Below are 21,706 nucleotides of genomic sequence, written 5' to 3'. Positions count from 1 at the left end.
GCCGCCCTGGCTGTATCTTGAGTGGCCCAGTGTGTCTGTGGAGCACCCTGGGGAAGAAGGCCCAGCACAGCACCAGCCAGCACATGTGGACATCTGCCGACTGAGAGGATGGAGGGACCAGGCAAATGGCCCTTTGCTGGGCTCAGTCTCACAGTCAGTGAGCACAGAGTTCCTCCTCCTAGCAGCTGGTCAGTGAAGGTGACTGACCTAGGAGGGCCCAAGGCACCTGACCAAAGGGAACTTGCATCCCCAAGACCAAGGTCTTATCTTGGAAATTAACGTTAAAACCAGGAGGAAAGTGTCAGGCCCGTGTCTCTGCAGCAAGGTACATCTAGGTCAGGAAGCTCAACCACTGGGGGTATTTCCCAGAGGAAAGTGGGGGAGGCTGTGCTCATGGGGGGAGAGCAGTGGGGTGGGAGTCAGAGACAGAAAGTGAAAGAAAGAGAGAAGAGAGGTGGAGAGAAAGATAAACAGAGTGAGCGATGGGAAAGGCAAACTGGGAGTGGGAGGGCCACAGGGCAGGGAGAAACAGAACTTGGTAGGCTGTGCGCCGGGCACTGGGGAAGGCCTTGCCCAAAGTGCCAGGCTGTTAGGGGTGGCCCAGGCAGAGCCCCTCCCCAGAGGGAGATGCTCTGGTGCTGAGAGAGGCCAGGTCAGCAACCTGCAAGGAAATGCTGGTTCCCTGTCTGCGGGAGGGAGAGACAGCAGAGGGACACACGTGGCAAGGTGGCGAGAGAGAAGGGAGGACTGCAGGGGACAGGACGGGAGCAAGGACAGGAGGGAGGCTTCAGGCAGGGGAGGTGTCTGGGAGGGTGACCTGGGCCTAGGGCTCCTCAGGAGGTAGCCTTTCAGAGGGAAGTGGAGAGGGGGCAGCGAGGAGGAGGGAGAAAGAGGAACAGGAGGAGGAGGACCACACCAGAATTACCTGATCAAGTGATAGCTGTGAGATGCCAGAGTGCAGCAGAGAGTGGGGAGGGGGGAGAGAGAGGAGGGACATGCGCCGGATCAGAGCAGTATGGGACAGAGAGAGAACGTCAGTCAAGAGTAAAACCTAAAACCGCAGCCTGCTGCTTCACGGCTGGGTTGGGGCCCCGCCTGGCCCTAAAACCTCCCCAGGACCAACCCACTCCCACTGCGACCACCACCCCCAGCTGTCGTCCTGAAGGGTGGGTGGGGAGGTCTAAGCCCGGCACGAGTGCTGTGGAAACCTGTGCCCTGGGTGACAGGCGGGGAGACAAGCCTAGAGAGGAGCCCCCCTGGAGCTAAAACTCACCAAAGAGTCTACACAGCAAATCCTGGCCCAGCTTGGCTCTGGGCTCCCGGCTGGGTACTCATTCCAGAAGCCACTGGGCTCTCTGGCTGAGGGGGACGGGCTGGGGGCCACAGGGAGGCCTCCTTCTCCCCTGAACAGGGTGGTCTGGTCAGGACATCTCCCGACCGAGGGCTCAGGAGAACGTTCACCTGGCTGGGGGTAGGAGCTGGCCTGTCTCGGGCAGGGAAGGCCATGGAAGGTGGTCAGGGCCTACTCACTTCTGGAGCACGAAGATGCCAACGATCAGGATGAAGGAGATCAGGTCGGCGGTGACCCACATGAGACAGTACTCGTCCGGGGGCTGTGGACAGATGGCCCACGACCAGCTTCCAGTCACGGCTGGTCCAGACCAGGGCTCCAGACCAAGGGCCCATGGGCAGGAGGATCACACGTCACCATCAGGGAGGGGCAGAGGAGGACCTGGAGGGGGCTTGGGGGCTGGAGATGATATTTTGTAGGAGTGGGCCTGGGGTTTGGGGGTGGGGGCTGTGTGCGTGTGCGTGTGCGTGTGTGTGTGTGTGTGTGTATGTGTGTAGGATAAAAGAGATCTGTGCAGTGTTCACTGTAGAGGTGGTGTGTTTTAAACCTAGAGGATTTATGTGCTTAAAGGGGCTTAATGCAAGAACCAAAATATGAAAGACAGATAGATGAACGAGAGGGTGTGACGTGACAAGCAGGTGCACAGGTGGGTATGTGAAGAGGTGTGTGGCATCCACGTGCATGTAAGAGTACATGTCACTGTAGGCTGTGGAGCGTGGGAGCTTCCCCTCCAGGGGACCATAGCGAGGGGCCCAGCAGGGCAAAGCCTGCAGAGCAGCCAGGCCTCACACCCCCTTGATCTCAGGTAAACTGTGGAGGAGGGGCAGGGGTGGGCCAGAGGCACTTTTTGCTGTTGGTCAGTTCCTGTGGCCTGAAAATCAGAGTATGCTCATAGCTACTGCTGCCACAGTCAGTTATTTCCTCTCATTCCAAGCTGAGCCTTCAGAGGTTTGAAAAGACAATGGGTGGGTGGGTGGATGGAGATAACCACCCAAAACCTAGATCTGATTCACTGACACAGCCTCATCTTAGCCATGAGACCCTCCATCTGCCTTCATGACCCCAGGGAAGTGGCGGTGGGAGTACAGGAGGGCGGTCAGGGCCCCCAAGCCCCCTGGCTGGCAGAGCTGGGACTGGGACGCAGGCCTGTCTTCAGGTGCTCAGTCGGTCAACCAACTGAAAACTGGTTTTATTGGCTGTAACCTCTGAGAAGATTTTAATGTTCCCTATTTTTGCCCCGTTGCCCTCTTTTCCCAATGACTTCCCTTCCTTTAAAACAAAATGTAATAATCTCCAAACCCCCCAAAAACCCAAGTAGTTGTTTATTTGTCTAGAGCCTTTGGTGTTTTTCCCCATGTGGCTCAGGCCAAGGTTCCTACTACTCTCCAGACCTTGGCGCAGGCCCCAGAGGTCAGGAGAATCTTCTTCATGCCTCAAGCCTGTCCCCTCAGGTGCTCCCCCCACCCCTGAGACCTCACCAGAGAGAGCCCGGGTGTGGAGCCTGCCTCCCAGCCCTGGAAGCCATAGGCAGCTCTCTGGACCCCCAACAATCCCCAACTCACCATGATCCAGAGGGGGGAGGGCACCTGGGATAAGGTGTGGGAGTTGTCAGAGGTGACAGACGGGACCCCCGCGCACCACAGCAGGGAGAAGAGCCACGGGGCATTGACTGTGTAGAGGTTCACGCTCAGGTTCCAGGATGCATAGTCCCTGTGGGGCAGGGACAGAGGCTGGTCGGCCCTTTGGCCAGTGTGGGAAGCCTGTAAAGCATGGCCCTTCACAACCTCATGCCGTCCTCAAAACTGTCCCTGGAGGAAGGAAACTCCGCTCTCAGAGGGCCAAGCTCACATACAAACCCAGGTCTGCCTGATGTTCTCAACCTCTCCTCTTTGAACCCTGAGCCTCTGTGTCCAGTCCTCTGGGTGAGCCTGGGCAGGATGGGGTGGGCACCTGAGCTCCTGGCGGGACACCTGAGTGTAGCGCAGGTTCAGCCGCTGGATGTGGCCCCTCCGCAGGCTGGCAGCTGCCTCCTTGGAGCCCGATGTCTGCTGGAAGCCAGGAGCCACCTTCTGCACGAAGGGCCTCTGCCTGTTAGGCAGCCACAGGACCTGCAGGCAGGAGAGGAGCAGCCTCTATAAAATGGGGTTAGGGTGTCTATCCCTCGTGGAGCACCTGGAGGGGTTAAAAGAGGCGGGACCTGGCACGCAGTGAAAGCTTTCAGGTAGTAATCACCTCCGGGGGATGACTTGGTCCCAGCCATGGCTGGGAATTGCTTTGGCAACACCTCAGGAAGTACCCCCTCCAGACCCTAGTCAGGGCAAGACCGATAATGCCCCAAATGTCAACTACTGTGCATGTGGCCACCAGCATCTAGTGTGCTGTCATAGTTGGTATCGTATTTTTCTGATCCCCGGGTATCATATAGGTAACGCTTCATGGAAGTACCATGCTCCGAAGAATCTGGCCCTGCTCCTGCCCTTTGTACATTTTACTTTATTTTTTTTCCTTTGTACATTTTAAACAACTTTCTCGTTTCCCTCCTGGCCCCATGATGACCCTGTCAGGGAGGCGTGGGGCATGCTACCCTCATTTTACAAATGTGGAACCCTGAGGTCTGGAGAAGGGGACACGGTGAGTTTACTGCTTGAGCGGGACTCCAGGCAGGCCTGGTCTCCCTGAGGGTGGGGCAGGGCTGGGCGGAGCTCAGCTCCCCGGGGACAGAGCTGGGTGGGACTGGGCTGCAGGGCCTCACCTGGTGCTGGGGGAAGCCCGAGCGCAGCAGGGCCTCCAGCGTGACGTTGAGGAAGCTGCCGCGGTAGGGGTGCTCCCGCGGCGGGTCTCGCAGGTTGAGCAGCAGCGTGGCATTGCCCTTGGCCAGCTCCAGGAGTTCCGTTAGGCTGCAGATGGACTGGTTTTGGGCCTCCCTGTGGTCGGACGGTGACAGGGAGCTGGCCGTCCAGAAGGGGTCCGTCTGGCAGAGACAGGGACACACATGGTTGTCTCACCAGTCCTATGGGGCCTCCACATGCCTTCCTGGCTATGGAACTTGGAGACAGCTGAGCTGCCAGTGTCGGCTGGTGTGTGCTAGTCAGGCACATTGAAGGCTGGGGCCCTGTGGGACCTCTAGGAGAACCCAACCATAACCTCTCTATCCCAGTCTGCTTGCCAAAAGAATGATTTGCTTGGAACATACCCCAGACCCCAGTCCGTTTTTCTCTCAGTAGCATTTCAGACCAGAGAACCAACTTCCTCTAGGGTTTTACAGCGTTAACAATTTTAGCTACTAACTGTTATAATCAAAATCAACTTTTTCTAGTAGGGGAGGCAGAACCAGAACAAGTAGTGACAGCCATGATATCTGGGCTGCAGTGGCAGGAGCCCAAGGAGGCCGCCAACCAGCCTGGCTGTGAGTCAAGGAAGCTCGGCGTGTGAAGGTCACCTGAGCTGAGGGCTGCCCCTGGCCCTCTCCATGGAGTCCCTGACCATGCTTTCCATGCCTAGGACTGGGACAGGTGCTGCCAGACCTTCAGGAACCACTGGCCAGCATTGAGCCTCTGCAGCAGCGTCCAGTTGAGCATGGAGGCGGGCCTGCGGGCGAGCTCCGGGAATTCCTCCTCCACGTTGGTGGTGCGGCGCAGGGTGGCGTCGTGCATGAGGAAGGGCACGCCGTCCAGGCTGTGGGAGGGTGGGGCCGCGGAGTCACTGCCCAGCCAGGTCCCTCACCCGCTCCTCCCACACGCTCCTCCCCACCCACTTACACCAGCCCACCTAGGGACCCAGGCCCGCTCTGCCCCTCTTTGGGCCTCAGGTTCCCCATCTGCATAGGGAAGTCAGTGGGCGGTAGGCGAATCCCTCGGCTCTCTCTGAGGGTCAGATGGGGATGGGCACGGCTGAGGAGGGAGGGCTGGGCGTATTCTCTCAGCAACCCTGGGAAGTAGAGGCTATCTCATTGGATAATGGGGAAACTGAGGCTGGAGACAGAGGTATCAAACTCAAGGCCTACCAGCCAGTAAGTGGTGGAACCTGGCTTAGAACCCAGTCCATGTGATGCCATAACGAGAAGAGTGCAAATGCAGGCCCCTTTGACAAGTTCCACTCTGCTATCATCCCGGCCTACCCCACTGCTGGGGCTGCCAGTAGCCCCATAAGGTGCCTTAGCGTGAAACAGTAAAAGGCACCTGTGCTCCCCCTCCTCAAGGCATTTTTCTACCATCTGCTAGAAAGTTTTGATAAATACACAATTCTATAATGTCTACAATGGGAACGGTATTCTCATACTGCGGTACCCCTGTTCAGTACCCTGCCCCCCTCCCCTTCTCAGACATGATGTTATCAGATCAGTATGGACACTTCTTGCCCTTTATACAAACACATACTTATATATCTACTTGTAGAAATTGTATAGATCACTTTTATGTGGTCTTTAAAAATATAATTGACATCACCGTGAACGTATCACTCTGCACCTTGCTGATTTCACTCATCAGAGTGTTTGCGCTCCATCTTGCTGAGCCATATAGATCTAGTCTTTCCATTAAGTGGATCTGTGGCAGGACTCCAGGTCCCTACCTCCACCCTGCTGGAATCAAGTGTCTGTTTTTTTCTCTATTTTATATCCTGGAGTGTGGCACAGAATCTATTTGCATAAACATGGTGCCTGCCCCGCAGTGGATAATCCAAGCCTCCTCTCTCCCATCTCTAAGACTCTGGGACCAGACGTGTCTCCAGCAGAAACCCGGGTGTGGTTGCATCGAGGAGGAGCAGAGGTGCTGTCCGCCCAAGCCCCACGCTTACCTGATGGTGACGTCAGCCTGGAGTCCGTACAGCTTCTGCTCTAGGGCCTTCCTGAAGGACATCAGCGTGTGCTCTGGGGCCAGCTGGGGAGGAAGGTGGTGGTGAGGGAGAGCCAAGCTTTAGCTCAAGCACCGCTCCCCAACCCACAGAAAATCTTCCACGTTGGGAGGCTGGGGTAGACCTGGTTCTAATTCCACTCCTCTAAGCAGTAGCTCTGGAGCCCTGGGCATCCACGCAGCTTCTCTGAAGCTCAGTTTCCTCATCTGTTAAATCATGCCTACCTCGTAGATTTTTTTGGTGGGGGAGAGAGAGAAGCAAGGATGGTTAGTGTTGATGTATGTAAATGTCGGGGGTGGAGGGCTTTTTCACAGTCTTCTGCCTCTATGCAGTCTTGGGCTGGGCTGAATGCCAAGTTTCTTCCTGGTTATACCTTGAGTCCAGGTGGAGATCCCCAAGGGAGAGGACAGGGTAGACAGCATGGCAGAGTTTCAGTGGGGTGACTGGTTTCTTCATCTATACAGACATGACAAGACCATCTCCTAGACTGTTATAAGGATTAAAAGCCCCTAGCACGTTGCCTGATATACAGTAAGTGCTTAATAAATGACAACTGTTACCCTATAGCGTACACATCAGAAAATCCTAGTTCTAGTCCTGACTCTGCCGTTAACTAGGTTTGTGACCTTTGGTGCATCTCTTTATCCTGTGGGCCTCAGTTTCCCCATTTGGTCTTTGGCGGTATATGTACACTGTTCTCTGAGTGTCCTTCCAGCTGGGGGAGTTGGGGTTCCGAGTCTCCCTAGTTGTTTGGTCTGATGATCCTGTCATGCCCTTTGCTGCCACTAGGGGTCAGCACCATACCAAGGATTGGGCTAGGACCATGTGCAGCGCGGGATGCAAGACAGGGAAGACACCTGGCAGCGAGGGATGGGTGGAAAGGGCTCCCATGGCTCATCCCATTGTCACCAAGACATGCTCATTCCCATCTTCTCTTTCTCCGGCCATGCTGTTCCCCACCATGTAACACACTCCCCTCCTCTGGGAAGCGGCCTGGCATGGCGAGGGCTTTGAAGCTGAGAAGGAGCAATTCCCCTTCCCAGTCACCAACCTGGGCCATCACACCTCACCTTCTGGACTTCGGTTTCTTTAGCTATAAAATGGACTAATATTACCAAGCTCATAGATGAGGTAACAGACGTCAGCAGTCTCTGAAACGTGAGTTCCTTTCTTCCCCTTTCTTCCCCTTTCTGCAGAGCAGCCTTGGGGGATATGCTGCCTTGTCTCCCGGTCAAGTGGGCTCGGTGAGACCCCACAGAGGCATCCAGGTGTGGACTTGGTGGGGTTCCTGTTCAATCACCTCTAAATGCCCTGTGGCCAGGCGTCCCACAAGTGACCACCAGAGAGGTACCAACACCCCCTCCCACGTGGCAGAAGGTAGACTGTGGGTAGACACAAAGAGCGTAGCAGGGGCTATGAAGACCCTTGGGGGAAGTGTCTGGTAGGGGCAAAATCTCTTTTCTGGAGGCTTTTTAAACTCGGATCTCCCTGCGTTAGGTGCTGGCCTCCTTGAGAAAGAGGGTTGCTACTGCCTCAGGCCTAAAGGCAGATGGGGCTGTTATTGTCAGAAGTGTGCATGTGGGGGTGTGGTTGTCACAGACTCATGGTGGTGGACCACTGTGGTTAAGAGGCCCAACTTTGGAGTCAGTCTGACCAAATATTAAAGTATGCACACACGCACAGGCCACCCACATAGGAAGGACACCCCCGCCCAGGGCACACAGATACCGTCTCCAAGACAGGGATGAGCACTTGGGCTTACCACACACAGATGTGTGGACCCAGAGTCAAAACCTCCCACAGGCAGACATATACAGGTGTAGACACTGGTACTCATGCATTCACAGTGACACAGGGAGGACTTGTGTCAGACACCCACACCGGCCCCTCAAGGACCACCACCAGGATGCAATCAGCCAGATGCACAATGGGAGAAATTCTACAGGACAAATGACTCAGTTTCTTCAACAAATAAACAGCATATGGGGGAAAAAAGGGAGGGAGATTATTATAGGCTAAAAGATACTTAGAAGACATCCCAGCCAGCTGTACCACGTGGACCCTGTTTGGATTCTGATTTTTCACAACTATAAAAAGATATTTTTGAGACAAAGTAAAGCTGAACACTGATTCAGTATTAGATAGTATTAAGGAATGATTATTAATTTGGTTAGGTGTAATAGTGGCAGTGTGGCGTGGTTCTGTTTTTAAAGTCTTTATGCATTAGAGACACATCCTGAAGTAAGCATGTTTAAAATGATACAATACCTGGGATTTGCTTTAACATATTAAAGCAGGGGGAAAGACAAAGCAGGGCGATAGAGGAAACAAGAATGGCAAAATGTTGATAAATGGTGAAGGTGGTATTGGATTCGTTATACTATTCATTCCCCTTCTGTGAATGTTTGAAATCTTTCTGCTAAAACAACAATCCACATGGGGCCACCCCACTCCTTCCCTTTGCCCCCGCTTCCTGCCTCAGCACACCCCACTCTCTTGTCCTGTGGCCTCCAGAGCAGGTGGGGTGGGTAATACGGGTCACGGAAAGAAAAGCAGCGATAATCTGGGACCCTGCCTCCTGGAAGGCTGTCCTCCTCATTTATCCTCACAAAAGCCAGCAGCAGGGAGGCTTGGAGGGGACCAGCAACCCCCCAGACACACGGACAGCATGTGGCAAAACTGGACCCCAAATCCAGATCCTCTGACTCCAAAACCATGGCCTTTCTAGCTGGTTGCCTCCAAGAGGTGCCGGGAGCAGCACGGGGTGTGATGGGAGGGCACCAGGGTCCAGCTCAGGGGCGCAGGTCTCTGAGCCTTATCTAGGAAATGGGCCCAATAATGGTGATATGCAGCCCTGTCCGACGTGACGCCTCCTTTAAATGCTTACTTCGTGAGGCCCCCTAGACTACCCTGAAATTCAACAATACCATGGAACTCCCAATTACTGCCACAACCAAGAAAAAGCTCTCATAGAGCCCTCAAGTGCCCCCTGGTGGTGATGAGTGGTACTGCATCTGTTGAGAGCCAACGTTCAAGGCTTTCTAGGTCAGGAAACCCAGTCTAGAGAAGCAGGAGGGCTTGCCCGAGGTAACAGGAAAGCGTAACTCTTACTTTCTGTGAGCCAGACTCGTATCTGGGCACATCACACATGCTAACTCTTGCTTCCTGTGGCCATACGGCGCAGACACTCCCATCATCCCAGGGGACAAGATGAGGAAACTAGGCACAGAGGAGATAGAAGAATAGGCCCTGACTCCCACAGCTGCCAAGGGGCCTGGAAGCCTGGCTCTGGAGCACACTCCCTCGAGGGGAGGGCCTACTGCGGGGTCACAGGGGTGGCAGAGAAGGAGCAGGTGCTGACTTTGACTCCTTCCACTCTCCATCTCACCCCGGTGCAAATGTTTTCCTTTAGCAGTGGGCTCGGAGCTGCACCCAGCTCTCTTGCCTGCACAGCCTGGAGGGTTTTTCTGCTGCTTTGTCCCAGCCCCCGGGCCCTGCTCCCCTCCCCACACCCAGCATCTCTCTCTCTCTCTCCTGGGCCTTCCTAACCTACAACTTGGCAGTATCTGGCCCTGGCCTAAAACCCTCCTGCATTTTTCCAGGGCCCTCAGGATGAAAGTGAAATCTTTCAAGCAAGATGCCTTCAGGCTCTTCAGGACTTGATCCCATTGAAACTCTCCAGCCTTTTCACCAATCCTTTCCATTAAACCCCTCCCACACCCACCCCCCAACACCACCACCACCAAAAAGGGCTATAAATTGTGGCTATTATTACATCACATGTATTATATACATTTCCCCGCAAGCTCCTCCCTACAAGGAGATAGGTTTTTGCCTGTCTCCCCTCTGCAATGGCAGCTCCACCCACCCCTCACCCCAGTCTTTAGGGCCCACAAGTGGCACTCACCATGGGGGCCCCACGGTGGCCGATGAGGGCAGGCTTGGGGGCCAGGTCCTTTTTCTCCATGATGCAGGGAGAGGAGATGGTGAGAGGGGCCAGGTAGAGGGCAAACACCACGGTGAAGAAGGTACCGAGAATGGCCATCTGGGAGGCTGCAGACATGGGCCCAGCCATGAGCCCCGGGCAGCTCGGCAGGGCGTGCTGGATCTCCCTCCTCCCTCCACTTGTCAGGACCCAGATGCTTTGAGGGGACCCTGCACCAAGAGGATCCCCCATTCTTGCTAGGAAGGTGAACCTGGCCTCTAACTCACACACACATGTAGAGACACAGAGGAAGAAACACGCAAGGCCGAGGCTGCAACCTCTGTGGAACCTGCAGGCCACTCTGAACCGGGACTCCCCACACTGAGAGCAAGGGCCGCACCGTATCCCCAGGCTACCTAGGTAACGTCCAGGCGGGGGCGGGACAAGCTGGCCTTGGTACTTGGAGCACACGGAGGGTAGGTCCTGCCCAGTCATACTTACAGGATCGCTCTGCGCGGGCAAACTGTCCTGCCACGATCCAGGAGAGCGCAGTGACGGCGACCAGGGCCCCCATGTGCAGGAACGGCGCTGTGCCCTTGTGTGCAGGAAGGGGCAAGAGAGACTGCTGGCTCCCAGCTGTGCCCAGACCCTCCGGTTACCACCGTCCTTACGGCCTGTCTCTATCCATGGGGCAGGCAAGTGTCTCCATTTTTCAGTGGAGGAAACTGGGAGTCCAGGTACCCCGGATTGTAGCACCCTCCCTGCCTCTGAGTTGCTATGTGACGTGGACCCCTCCCTACTTCCTCTGGACCTTGATCTAGAGAAATGGGAGTGACCATAAGGCACTGTCTTGTTTTGAGGGTCCTGGGGAAGCAGCCACCCCGTCCCCACCCCCACTCACCTGCAGGGAGATCAGCAGCACCTCCCACTCGTCCTCCCACAGCTGGGCCACAGCTGACATGGCCACCACTGTAGCCACCAGGATGACCACCAGCCCTATCTGGAAGGGGAAGAGCCACCAGAGGGTCAGGGCAGCGTCAGAGCCGCATCGGCCCAAGAGTCCCCAGTGTGTCTGAGAGGGAGAGCAGAGGTAGAGAGACAGAGCGAGAGGCTGAGAGGCGGAAAGGGGAGAGTAGAGAGTACGAGAGAGACCGACAAAGCCGGGCAGAGGCAGGCACTGGAAGAAAGCCAGAGGCAGCCGTGCAGAGGACAGTGAGAGAAGCAGAGGCAGGAGAAGGCAGGTGGACCCAGTGAAGAAGGGGCCGCAGGAGAAATAGAAGGGAGGGTGGGGAGAAGACAGGCGGGCTGGAGCTGGGGTAAGGTGGGGCATGGCCCCAGGGCTCAGGGTGTGAGGAGGCAATACACTCGGCAAATGGGGGGCCTCCCTGAGCCCAGCAGGTCCCGTGCCGGGCCTTGCCCAGCCACCTTTCATCCAGCGTGCCAGGTGAGGAAACCAAGGCTCCCCAGGAGATGGGGCACAGGGGGACCTGCCCAGGTTGCAGGGCAGCAGGCTGAGGAGCCAGGCCCTCTGCAGAGGCTGACACCCAGCCCGGCCTTCAGGCTGGAGCGAGCAGAGGTGAGGCAGGGGTCTGCCCCACACGCCCCGTTGCCAAGGCCTGCTCTCAGCCTCCTAGCTTCCAGCCTCTAATGTGTTCTGGGAGCTGCCCTCCCAGAGGAAGTGAGGAGCACAGCTCTGATGGAACACCAGATGGAACCTTCATGGGACGGAAAGCTCTGGGGACAGATGGGATCTGAAATATGTCATGTGACACAAGACGCTCCCCCAAACTAAGTAATGCCTGCTTTCTGGTTACTCAGCCCCCCCAGGGTCCCTGCCTTGGGCCCTGACTCTCACTCTGCCCAACCCCTCCACACCGCCAGGCCTGCCTCATAAAACTCAGGTCGCACCTCTACCGCGAAGCCTTCCGCAGCCCCTCTCTCCATAGGCGCCTGCCAAGACGGCCACGTCCGGCCCTCCTGACTTCCAACTGCCTGCTCCCCAGCTGCTCTCTTTGCCAGCAGGGCTCTCGCCTTCTTTTTCTTCTGACAGTACCTTTCCTGGAGGCAGCAGCATTGTGAGAGCCCTCTAACGACCAAACAAGCTCTAAATTGAGTTTCTAGCTCGTCAGGGCAGAGACAGAGGCTGATCCATCTTTGTTCCCTGCCGGGCAGGGAAGATTCACCCCCGTCTGGGATTAAGTTTGCCTTTGGAGGTTTGTCGTTCCGGCCCATCAGCCAGGAAACAAATGTTCCAATAAGAAGCAGTAATAAGGCTGAAATGGATAGGAGCCCTTACGGACTGTGACGTGCCGGTCCAGAGGACACGGGAATGAGAGACATGAAGGTGCATGGAGGGCCCGAGTGTGCCTGGCTCTGCGGGAGGCACTCCGCTTGCTCCTCGTGTTTATCCTCGTAAAATCCCAGCTGAGATGTTATCATCTTCATTTTACACATAGGAAAATGGGGCTCAGAGAGCCTAAGGGTTTGCTTGGTCACGTAGCTTGGAAGGGGGGCAGATTCAGAAGCAAACCCCATTCTGCCCGTCTCGGAGGTCGTGCTCTTTCTGGGATGTCACACTGCAGTGGAGGGAGCCCACGAGTGTCCTAACCATCCCTGAGCATCCTCCCAACCCCCCTACCCCAACACGCAGGCTCCCTGCCCCCTGCTGCCCTCCAGGCCATAGCAAGCAACTCTGAAGGGTCACCTCTGAGCATTTTATTACAGTATTTAACTGCTAGTAGAAATACTTGTAATAAAACTGATTTCCAAGGATCCTAATGCAATTAAAAATTTTATCCTCTCTGAATTCTGCAGTGGCTGTAGTGGCAACCTTATGCTCCACAGCATTACTGAAGTGGTCAAGTTCTGTGGGGTTTCCCCACACACGCCGTGTCCTTAAGCCACGATAACAGCACTGACTCCCAACAACTCTATCACCCTCCCTCAAGTCTGACCGGAAAGGATACATCCCACCCAGAAGGCCCAGGGGAAGCCTCTGAGAAAGCGGTCTCTGGTTGTCTGTGCTGGAGGCACCGTGGTTTGTGACGACAGCAGGAGGGGTGGAGGTTACAGGAGCTACGTCCGTTCATTCAGTGAGCCTTGCCTGGGTGCTGGGACCCGGAGGAGTTGGAAACCAGCTCTGCCAACAGGCTGGCCTCTTGCGGGGGTAGCTGGAATCTGGGTTCTGTGGTCTAACTGGCAGATTGGCCCAGGGTTCAGGGACCCACTTATGTCACATCCCTCGGTCACTGTGCCTAATGGGGGTGGTTAACTTCTCAAAGCATGTTTCCTGAGCTGTGAAATGGGGAGAGTGAGCACCTACCTGAAAGGGATTTGGAAAGATAAATGAGAAAATGCAAGAGAAACGCTCAGCACCATGGCTGGCACCAAAATAATAAGTGCTTACTAAATGTTAGTGGCATAATTTTCAATTTTTAAAAGTGGACATAATATCAAATAAACAGGATTATTTCAAGGAGTAAATGAAATACAGTGTGGAAAGTGCCTCACATGTAACCCAGTAAATGATGGTTGTGGCACCGTACCTGACACGCAGGATGAATGTGCCTTCCTAAACCGCAACTAGAGGGATAGAGGCTAGACACCAGGAAGAACTGTGGAGCCTGGGCCGGTTGTTTGGAAGGAAGTCTGGATTCACTGGGGGTGCTGATGGGGACGGCCTAGGGAGGTGGGAGCTGTGATCAAAGCCCCTCACAGCGGTGGCAGCTGAACTGATGCTGGGGTGGTAGATGGGGTAGGAGGGGGTGGTATCTCAGGGAGACCACCTCCTATTTACTCCAAAGCCCCCAAGTACCCTTCCACCTTCTTCTTCACGTCCTGGACCCCTGGACTTCTCCTGGAGGCTCACCTGAGAGGGGTTTCTGGGAAATAGGAGCTTTGGGAGGACCGGGGAGGAGGGGGAAGGGCCCCAAGTGGACATCCAGATGGACTCACAGTACCCAGCCTGCCGCAAATAGCTCCCTCCCCGCACTGCCTAGAGGCCCTCTGTCCTCCAGCCCTCCCCTCCTCAGGACTCGAGGGGAACTGGAGACTGTCAGAATAAAGATTGTGATGAAAACATAGCATAAAACTATATAGCATTAAGTATGGTACTGGTATAGGACCAGAGAGATAAATGAAAGTAAATAAAAAAGCTTAGAAACAGATCTAAATACATAAAAATATTTAGTATATGATAAGAGTGGCATCTCAAATTAGAGTGGAAAGGGTGGATTACTCAACAGAGAGCTGGGAACACTGAGAAGCCATCTAAAAAGCACAAAGTAAGATCACATTGTACCCTAAAATAACTTCCAAAAGGACAACAAATTTAAATGTTAAAAAAAAGTAGAAACATAATGACCAAATGATACCACAGAGACACTGTTCATAATCTTGGAGTGGGAAAGACTTTTCTGACACGAAACCCAGGAGCCATAAAAGAGATGACAGAATCCCTAAGCATAAAAAATCCTTAAGGATAAAAAAATTCCTGTGGCAAAAATACAACAAGCAAAGTCAAAAGATGAAGGACAGCTAGGAAGGATGATCCCCTTTGCAGTTCATCAGCCAAAGGCCTCATTTTCCAAATCTATAAAGAGCTCCTGCAAATTAATAAGCGAAAAGCAAATCTCACAGCAAAAAGGGCAAATGACATGAGACAGTTTATAGAAAAGGAAATGTCAATGACTTAAGCAGATGAAAGATGCTGAACTTAACTCATCATAAGGGAAATGCAAATTAAAACTACACAGTATGGAGGGACTTCCCTGGTGGTCCAGTGATTAAGACTCTGCGCTCCCAAGGCAGGGGGCCCAGATTTGATCCCTGGTCAGGGGACTAGATCCCGCATGCTGCAACTAAGACCCGGCGCAGCCAGAGGAATGAATGAATGAATGTTTGGGACTTCCCTGGTGGAGCAGTGGTTAGGAATCCGCCTGCCGGTGCAGGGGACACGGGTTCGATCCCTGGTCTGGGAAGATCCCACATGCCGCAGAGCAACTAAGCCCGTGCACCACAACTACTGAGCCTGCGCTCTAGAGCCCGTGAGCTACAACTACTGAGCCCGCGTGCTGCAACTACTGAAGCCCGTGTGCCTAGAGCCCGTGTTCTGCAACAAGAGAAGCCACCGCAATGAGAAGCCCGCACACCGCGATGAAGAGTAGCCCCCGCTCGCCACAACTAGAGAAAGCCTATGTTGCAGCAACAGAGACCAAACGCAGCCAAATATAAATAAATTTTAAAAAAACAAAAAACAAGAAACTACACAGTATGGACATCTCTTAAAAAACTAAAAATAGAGTCACCATATGATCCAGCAATCCCACTCCTGGGCATATATCCAGAGAAAACCATAATTTGAAAAGATACATGCACCCCAATGTTCACTGCAGCACTATTTACAATAGCCAAGACATGGAGGCAACATACCACAAAAAAAAAAAAAAAAAAAAAAAAAAAAGAAGATGTGGTACATATATACAATGGAATATTACTCAGCCATTAAAAAGAATGAAATAATGCCATTTGTAGTGACATGGATGGACCTGGAGATTGTCACTCTGAGTTAAGTAAGAAAGAGAAAGCCAGACATATGATACCGCTTATGTGTGGAATCTAAAAAAATGGTACAAATGAACTTATTTACAAAACCAAAATAGCATCACAGATGTAGAGAACAAACTTATGGTTACCAAGGGGGGAAGGCAGGGAGGGATAAATTGGGAGACTGGGATTGGCATATACACACTACCACATATGAACTAGATAACTAATAAGAACATACTGTACAGTACAGGGAACTCTACTCAATACTCTGTAATGACCTATATGGGAAGAGAATCTAAAAGAGCGGATATATGTATATGTATGACTGAATCACTTTGCTGTACGGCAGAAACTAACACAACACTGTAAATCAACTATACTCCAATAAAAATTAATTTAAAAAAACCACTACACTGAGGTACCGTTTTCACCCATTGGGACTGGCAAAGTCAGGAAATCCCTGAACACTTTATGTGCAAGGGTGATTTTATAGGCACAATCATACATTACTGAGGGAGCATGAATTGGTGGCACCTGGCAAGGAGGCAGTTTGGCAGGAACTATCCAAATTACAAAAGTACACACTCTTTACCCAGCAATTCCCCACACAGGTCACTGCCACATTGTGCTGCCAGCGAACTGAAGGTTAACTGGGATGTTGATCAGGCCCATCAACAGGGGACTGGCTAGATACCTCGGGAACTAGGGATTAGATGGTGGGACAGGAGCAAGGGATGGACACCGATGGGAATGCTCTTATTGTACTGAAGGGGAGGGAGATCCAAGAATTTTCTGTGGGGAGGGGCATGATGGGGGTAGGGGATTAAGAGGTACAAACTATTATGTATAAAATAAGCTATGATCCACACAAAAAAACAAAAACAAATAAAAAAATAAAATGCCTTGGGCTTCCCTGGTGGCACAGTGGTTGAGAGTCCGCCTGCCGATGCAGAGGACACCGGTTCGTGCCCCGGTCCGGGAAGATCCCACATGCCGCGGAGCGGCTGGGCCCGTGAGCCATGGCCGCTGAGCCTGCGCGTCCGGAGCCTGTGCTCCGCAACGGGAGAGGCCACAACAGTGAGAGGCCCGCGTACCACACAAAAAAACAAAAACAAATAAAATAAGCTATGATGATATATTGTACAACACAGGGAATGTAGCCAATATTTTATAATAACTACAAATGGAGTATAACCTTCAAATATTGTGAATCAGGGGCTTCCCTGGTGGCGCAGTGGTGAAGAATCCGCCTGCCAATGCAGGGGACACACGTTCGAGCCCTGGCCTGGGAAGATCCCACGTGCTGCGGGGCAACTAAGCCCGTGGGCCACAACTACTGAGCCTGCGCTCTACAGCCCGTGCTCCGCAACAAGAGAAGACACTGCAATGAGAAGCCCGCGCACCGCAACAAAGAGTAGCCCCTGCTCCCAGCAACTAGAGAAAGCCCGCACACAACAATGAAGACCCAATGCAGCCAAAAATAAATATAAAAATAAAATAAATAAATTTAAAAAAATTGTGAATCACTATATTGTATACCTGTAACTTCTATAATATTGTACCTCAACTATACTTCAATAAAAAAAAATACTACCCCAAATTTTTTTTCTTAAGGTGCAAAATAGAGGGTATAATAGGCTACTACTTGTGTTTAAAGAAAAAGGAAATGTGTGTGTGTATGTGTGCATATATATATATATATATATATATGCACACATACACACACACATTTGTATGTACTTAAAATATCTCTGGAAAGATAATAGGGAGATTTACATTTTGTACTTCTTTGTACCTTTGTAATTTTCAACCATGTCAATGTATTAATGGTCAAAAGTTGATTAAAACAAAACCAAAAAGAGTAAGAATTCCTTAAAATCTTAGAATCAAATGATGGAATCTTGGAAACAGAAGGATAGAATTCCCAGCCCCTGTTTGAATACTGAGCCCCAGGGAACTCCTTCCCTCCAGGTGCAGTGGGTCCAGCTATGGATCAGCTCCGCCAGGAAGGACCTTCCTCATGCTGACATCTCTTGGGAGGGATCAGAGGGGAGAGGGAGGCAGGACTGGCACCCTGGGAGCTGGCATCAGTGCAGATGAAGCGACCTGAGCCCCCTTCCCCCAGGAGAAGACTCCGTGCACTGATCTGCTGCCCTGGCTGGCTCGGGCCTCCGGACTCCTCTCCACTGGGATCAAGCAGGTGCGCCCTGGCCTGCTGAGAGCCAGGCATGCCCCGAAGGAGGTGGCTGCGGTGTGTGCCAGCCCCACCTGGGGTGCCAGCGGGTGCAGTTCTTTCAAAGTGTCAGCTTTATAGCTGGGAGAAGAAAGTCCCTCACAGAGGGGACTTCAGAAGCCCAGAGGAGATCTTAGGAAAGAGTGACAAGCAGGAGGAAGGTGGGAGGGGACCAGAGGCGGCTCACTGCTTTTTTTTTTTTTTGGCTGCGTTGGGTCTTTGTTGCTGTGTGCGGGCTTTCTCTGGCGAGTGGGGGCTACTCTTCATTGCGGTGCGTGGGCTCTAGGCGCGTGGGCTTCAGTAGTTGTGGCTCGCGGGCTCTAGAGCGCAGGTTTGGTAGTTGTGGTACACGGGCTTAGTTGCTCCGCGGCATGTGGGATCTTCCCGGACCAGGGATCGAACCTGTGTCGCCTGCATTGGCAGGCTTACCCACTGCGCCACCAGGGAAGTCCCGTGGCTCACTGCTCTTCATCCCTCCAAGATTTCAGTCCCCCGGGTCTAACTCCTCAGTTCCAGATCTCAGAGGCCCCCCTGGAGGCCCACAGGCACCTCCCGCTCCACGAAGCTCAACTGGAGCTCACCACGTCCTTCTTCCGGTTCCTGCTTCGTATCTTTCTAGCTGGAAGTGAGCACCTCCCCTCAGAGTCACTCTGGACCCATCTCATGGGCTCGTGGTTATTTCTGGACATTTCTGCCCCTTCCTAAATGGCATGCTCACTCTGAATCAGCCTCTAGGAAAAGAGGTGGCCCGTCCTTTCCTCCAAGGCCCAGGTGTTCCTGGGAGGGAGAGGCTCTCTCTTGCTCAGCTCTGTGCCACCCCTACGCCCGCTAGGCCCTTAGAAAGAGCAGGCATCAGCCACATGTATTCAGCACCATGCGTGCCACAAACAGTAAGCAAGAGAGCCAAGGCTCTGGAATATATGAAGCCTCTTTGCTTTGGGCCCAGTCCCGCGTGGGGCACCAGGGACACGGAGATGGAAAGTCAGTTCTGGCCTGCACGGAGCTCCCAGATCAGGCAGGGCTGGGGTCAGGGAGCCAGATGGAAATGGACAATGAGATGTCAGGACTGTGGCAGCGGAGCCTGAGGGCGCTGGGGGAGCCTGAGAAGTCTTGTGTAGGTGGGGAGGAGAACCAAGGAAGGGTCCAAAAGAGAGAGAAAGGGAGGAGTGGAGGGGTAAAGCAGAGAAAAGGCAGACATGCTGGGAGGGCCTGAGATGTCTCATGTGGCAGAAGCTGAGAGTGACAGTCCCATGAGAGCAGTTGGGAGACCTCAGCTGGGGCCAAGTCACGCAGAGCCTTAATGCCGGGTGGGGGAGTTTGGATCACCCTGGGAGCAATGGAAGTGGTGGGAAGGGCTTTAAATTGGGAGAAATATCACTGGATCAGAGTTTTAAAATGAGCTCACTGAAGAGGAGAGGGTGAGACTGAAGGCAGAGCCAGCCAGAGGGCCGGAGCTGTGACCTGTGTTGGTTAAGCACACGGCTACAGTGCTAAGATCCTGGACCCTCCACTTATTAAGTGGGAGACCTTGGGTGAGTTACTTAACCTCTTTGTACCTCAGTTTTTCCAGCTGCAAAATGGGATCATAACAGTACCTAACATCGCAGGGCTGCTGTGAGGTTTAAATGAGTTAATACAGTCTAGACCGCGAGAACAGTGCTGGGCACACAGTGAGTTTTCAGTGTTAGCTACTAGAACAATTATAATCACGATGCAGGAGAGGGGAGATGTGTCCGGGTTCTTCCTCTGCTGCTGTGGCCTCCGGCCTCCCCGCTCCTCCCTAAGCCCCCACGGAGGCAGCCCTTACCTTGTGCAGCCAGTGCAGGTTCATCTGCTGCCCCACGGCAATGTGACATAGTGCCAGGACCTGAACAGGGGGCCCACAGGGCTAGAGTCAGGCACCAGGTGTGACCTGGAGGTTTCTGCCAGTTCCCCAGACACCCTGCTCCCCACTGCTCTCTGGGCCCGGCTCAGCCAGTCAGCAAACCTCCCTGAAGGCGATGGGAATGCCCAGCCCTGCCCAGCCCAGCCCAAGCCTGGCCTCCTCCCAGATGATTCCAGGCCTCCAGGCTCCTCCTCCTCTAGGATTTTTCCCTCAAAAGGTCACTGGGCCCTGCTTCACTTGGACTGCCTAATTAATGTTTTGGGAGTTCCAGGCTCCAGGATTCTGAAGCAGACTTCAGCCTTGTCCCCCAGGATGCCCCAGTCCAGCCTGGAGACTAACCTGAGTCTGAGGGAGTAGCATATTGGGAGCAGGAACCAAAGCAGAAGTTCCTGGAAGAGGAAGTCTGCAGTGGGGCCTAACAGTGGGATGCTCCACGGGGTCGGGGGAAAACATGCCAGGATGGGGCAAAGCAAGAGGACCTCCCTCCTTGAAGGAACCAAGCCCCAGAAGCCAGGAGAAAAGCCAGCTGCCCTCCTCAGACCAGGGCGGGCCCCTCCATCAGCCCAGCACAGGCCAGGTCTCCCTGCCCCTGGGCACAGGGCCACCTGCCCTCTGAGACAGCCCCACGTACCTGGAGGCCTGCAACGTAAGTGAAGGCGGCTGCTGTGGTCATGAGGATGGGCACAGACCAATCGCTCCAGTAGCCCGTGCGGTTGTAGAGGTACCTGTCAGGAGGAGAAGGGACAAGGGTCACACCTCCACCAGGGAGCCAGGACGCTCCCTTGGGCCGGCCAGCTCTCAGCTCTCACGCGGCCTGCTCAGTGACCCAGCCCTGCCCACTCAGTGAGGAGGTCATTGTCTCCCTGGTCATAGGTCAGCCTCTGGATGGCTCATGGGGGACATCTGGGCATGCCAAGAAGCATAAACAAGAAGACAATTCCCCTTAATTCTACTGCACAGAAGTAACCATCACCAAAACTTTGCTGACTCCTTCCAGTGGGTTCCCCCCTCTGCTTATATATATATATATATATATATTTTTTTTTTTTTTAAGAAGGCTGCTACTTTGTAAATTTATTGTTTGTTTATTTATTTATGGCTGCGTTGGGTCTTCGGTGCTGCACGCAGGCTTTCTCTAGTTGCGGCGAGCAGGGGCTACTCTTTGTTGTGGTGCGCAGCTTCTCATCGCGGTGGCTTCTCTTGTTGCAGAGCATGGGCTCTAGGCACACGGGCTTCAGTAGTTGTAGCACGCAGGCTCAGTAGTTGTGGCTCGCAGGCTCAGTAGTTGTGGCGCACGGGCTTAGTTGCTCCGCGGCATGTGGGATCTTCCCGGACCAGGGCTCGAACCCATGTCCCCTGCATTGGCAGGCGGATTGTTAACCACTGCGCCACCAGGGAAGCCCCCCACCCCCACTTATATATTTGTGTAAACAGCAAAGCCGGGACCCTGCTGCGTACAGCACAGCAGTCAGAGTTCAGGTGTTGGAGGGAGGCACACGCAGATTCAAATCCCCTGGCTTGCAGGACTCTGTGGAGGTGACAGTCTCCCCTGAATCTAAGATGCCATTGATTGTGACATTCATCTCAATTTCAATGTTAACATGTGAAAAGATGAGGTCTTAGGATTGATAAAATGTAATACCTGACTTCCCTGAGCCTTAGTTTCCTCACCTACAGGATGGGGATAACAAAGTGCCCTTCATAGTGTCTCCTGAGGATGAAGTGAGGTGAGGAACATGGTAAGTACTCAATTCTCTGCTTCTTATTAACACAAGCATTTACTGAAGTCACTAAAATCCTGAGGAAATGTGATTTTTTAAATAGTCACGTGATCTTCTATTGAATTAATGTACCATATGAAGCCAACTTCCTACTACAGACAATTAATAGTTTCCAATTATTCACTATCATAAA

General features: G+C 53.3%; 1 protein-coding gene across 6 annotated transcripts in view; it reads right to left on the bottom strand.

Moving 5' to 3' along the window:
• Positions 1–21,706, bottom strand: part of GDPD5 (glycerophosphodiester phosphodiesterase domain containing 5) — a 93,670-nt gene that overhangs the window by 8,590 nt on the left and 63,374 nt on the right. For 2 of the 6 annotated variants that reach the window (XM_028477335.1, XM_028477336.2), the window contains exons 5-16: positions 20,424–20,517; positions 19,715–19,774; positions 11,029–11,127; positions 10,629–10,722; positions 10,110–10,255; positions 6,146–6,228; positions 4,876–5,026; positions 4,104–4,322; positions 3,302–3,459; positions 2,914–3,061; positions 1,531–1,613; positions 926–940 (exon numbers count right to left, since the gene is read on the bottom strand). In XM_028477335.1, coding sequence (XP_028333136.1) covers positions 926–940; positions 1,531–1,613; positions 2,914–3,061; positions 3,302–3,459; positions 4,104–4,322; positions 4,876–5,026; positions 6,146–6,228; positions 10,110–10,255; positions 10,629–10,722; positions 11,029–11,127; positions 19,715–19,774; positions 20,424–20,517 — 1,350 coding nt within the window. Of the gene's footprint in view, positions 1–925; positions 941–1,530; positions 2,223–2,913; positions 3,062–3,301; positions 3,460–4,103; positions 4,323–4,875; positions 5,027–6,145; positions 6,229–10,109; positions 10,256–10,628; positions 10,723–11,028; positions 11,728–19,714; positions 19,775–20,423; positions 20,518–21,706 lie in introns of those variants that run through there. The other 4 variants (XR_008615408.1, XM_007101445.4, XM_055078790.1 and 1 more) reach the window with 4 other exon arrangements.

The sequence above is a fragment of the Physeter macrocephalus genome, chromosome 16 (assembly GCF_002837175.3).
Source record: "Physeter macrocephalus isolate SW-GA chromosome 16, ASM283717v5, whole genome shotgun sequence".
NCBI lineage: Eukaryota > Metazoa > Chordata > Mammalia > Artiodactyla > Physeteridae > Physeter > Physeter macrocephalus.
The sequence above is the reverse complement of the archived record's forward strand: the minus strand, read 5'-3'. Positions and strand labels throughout refer to the sequence as shown.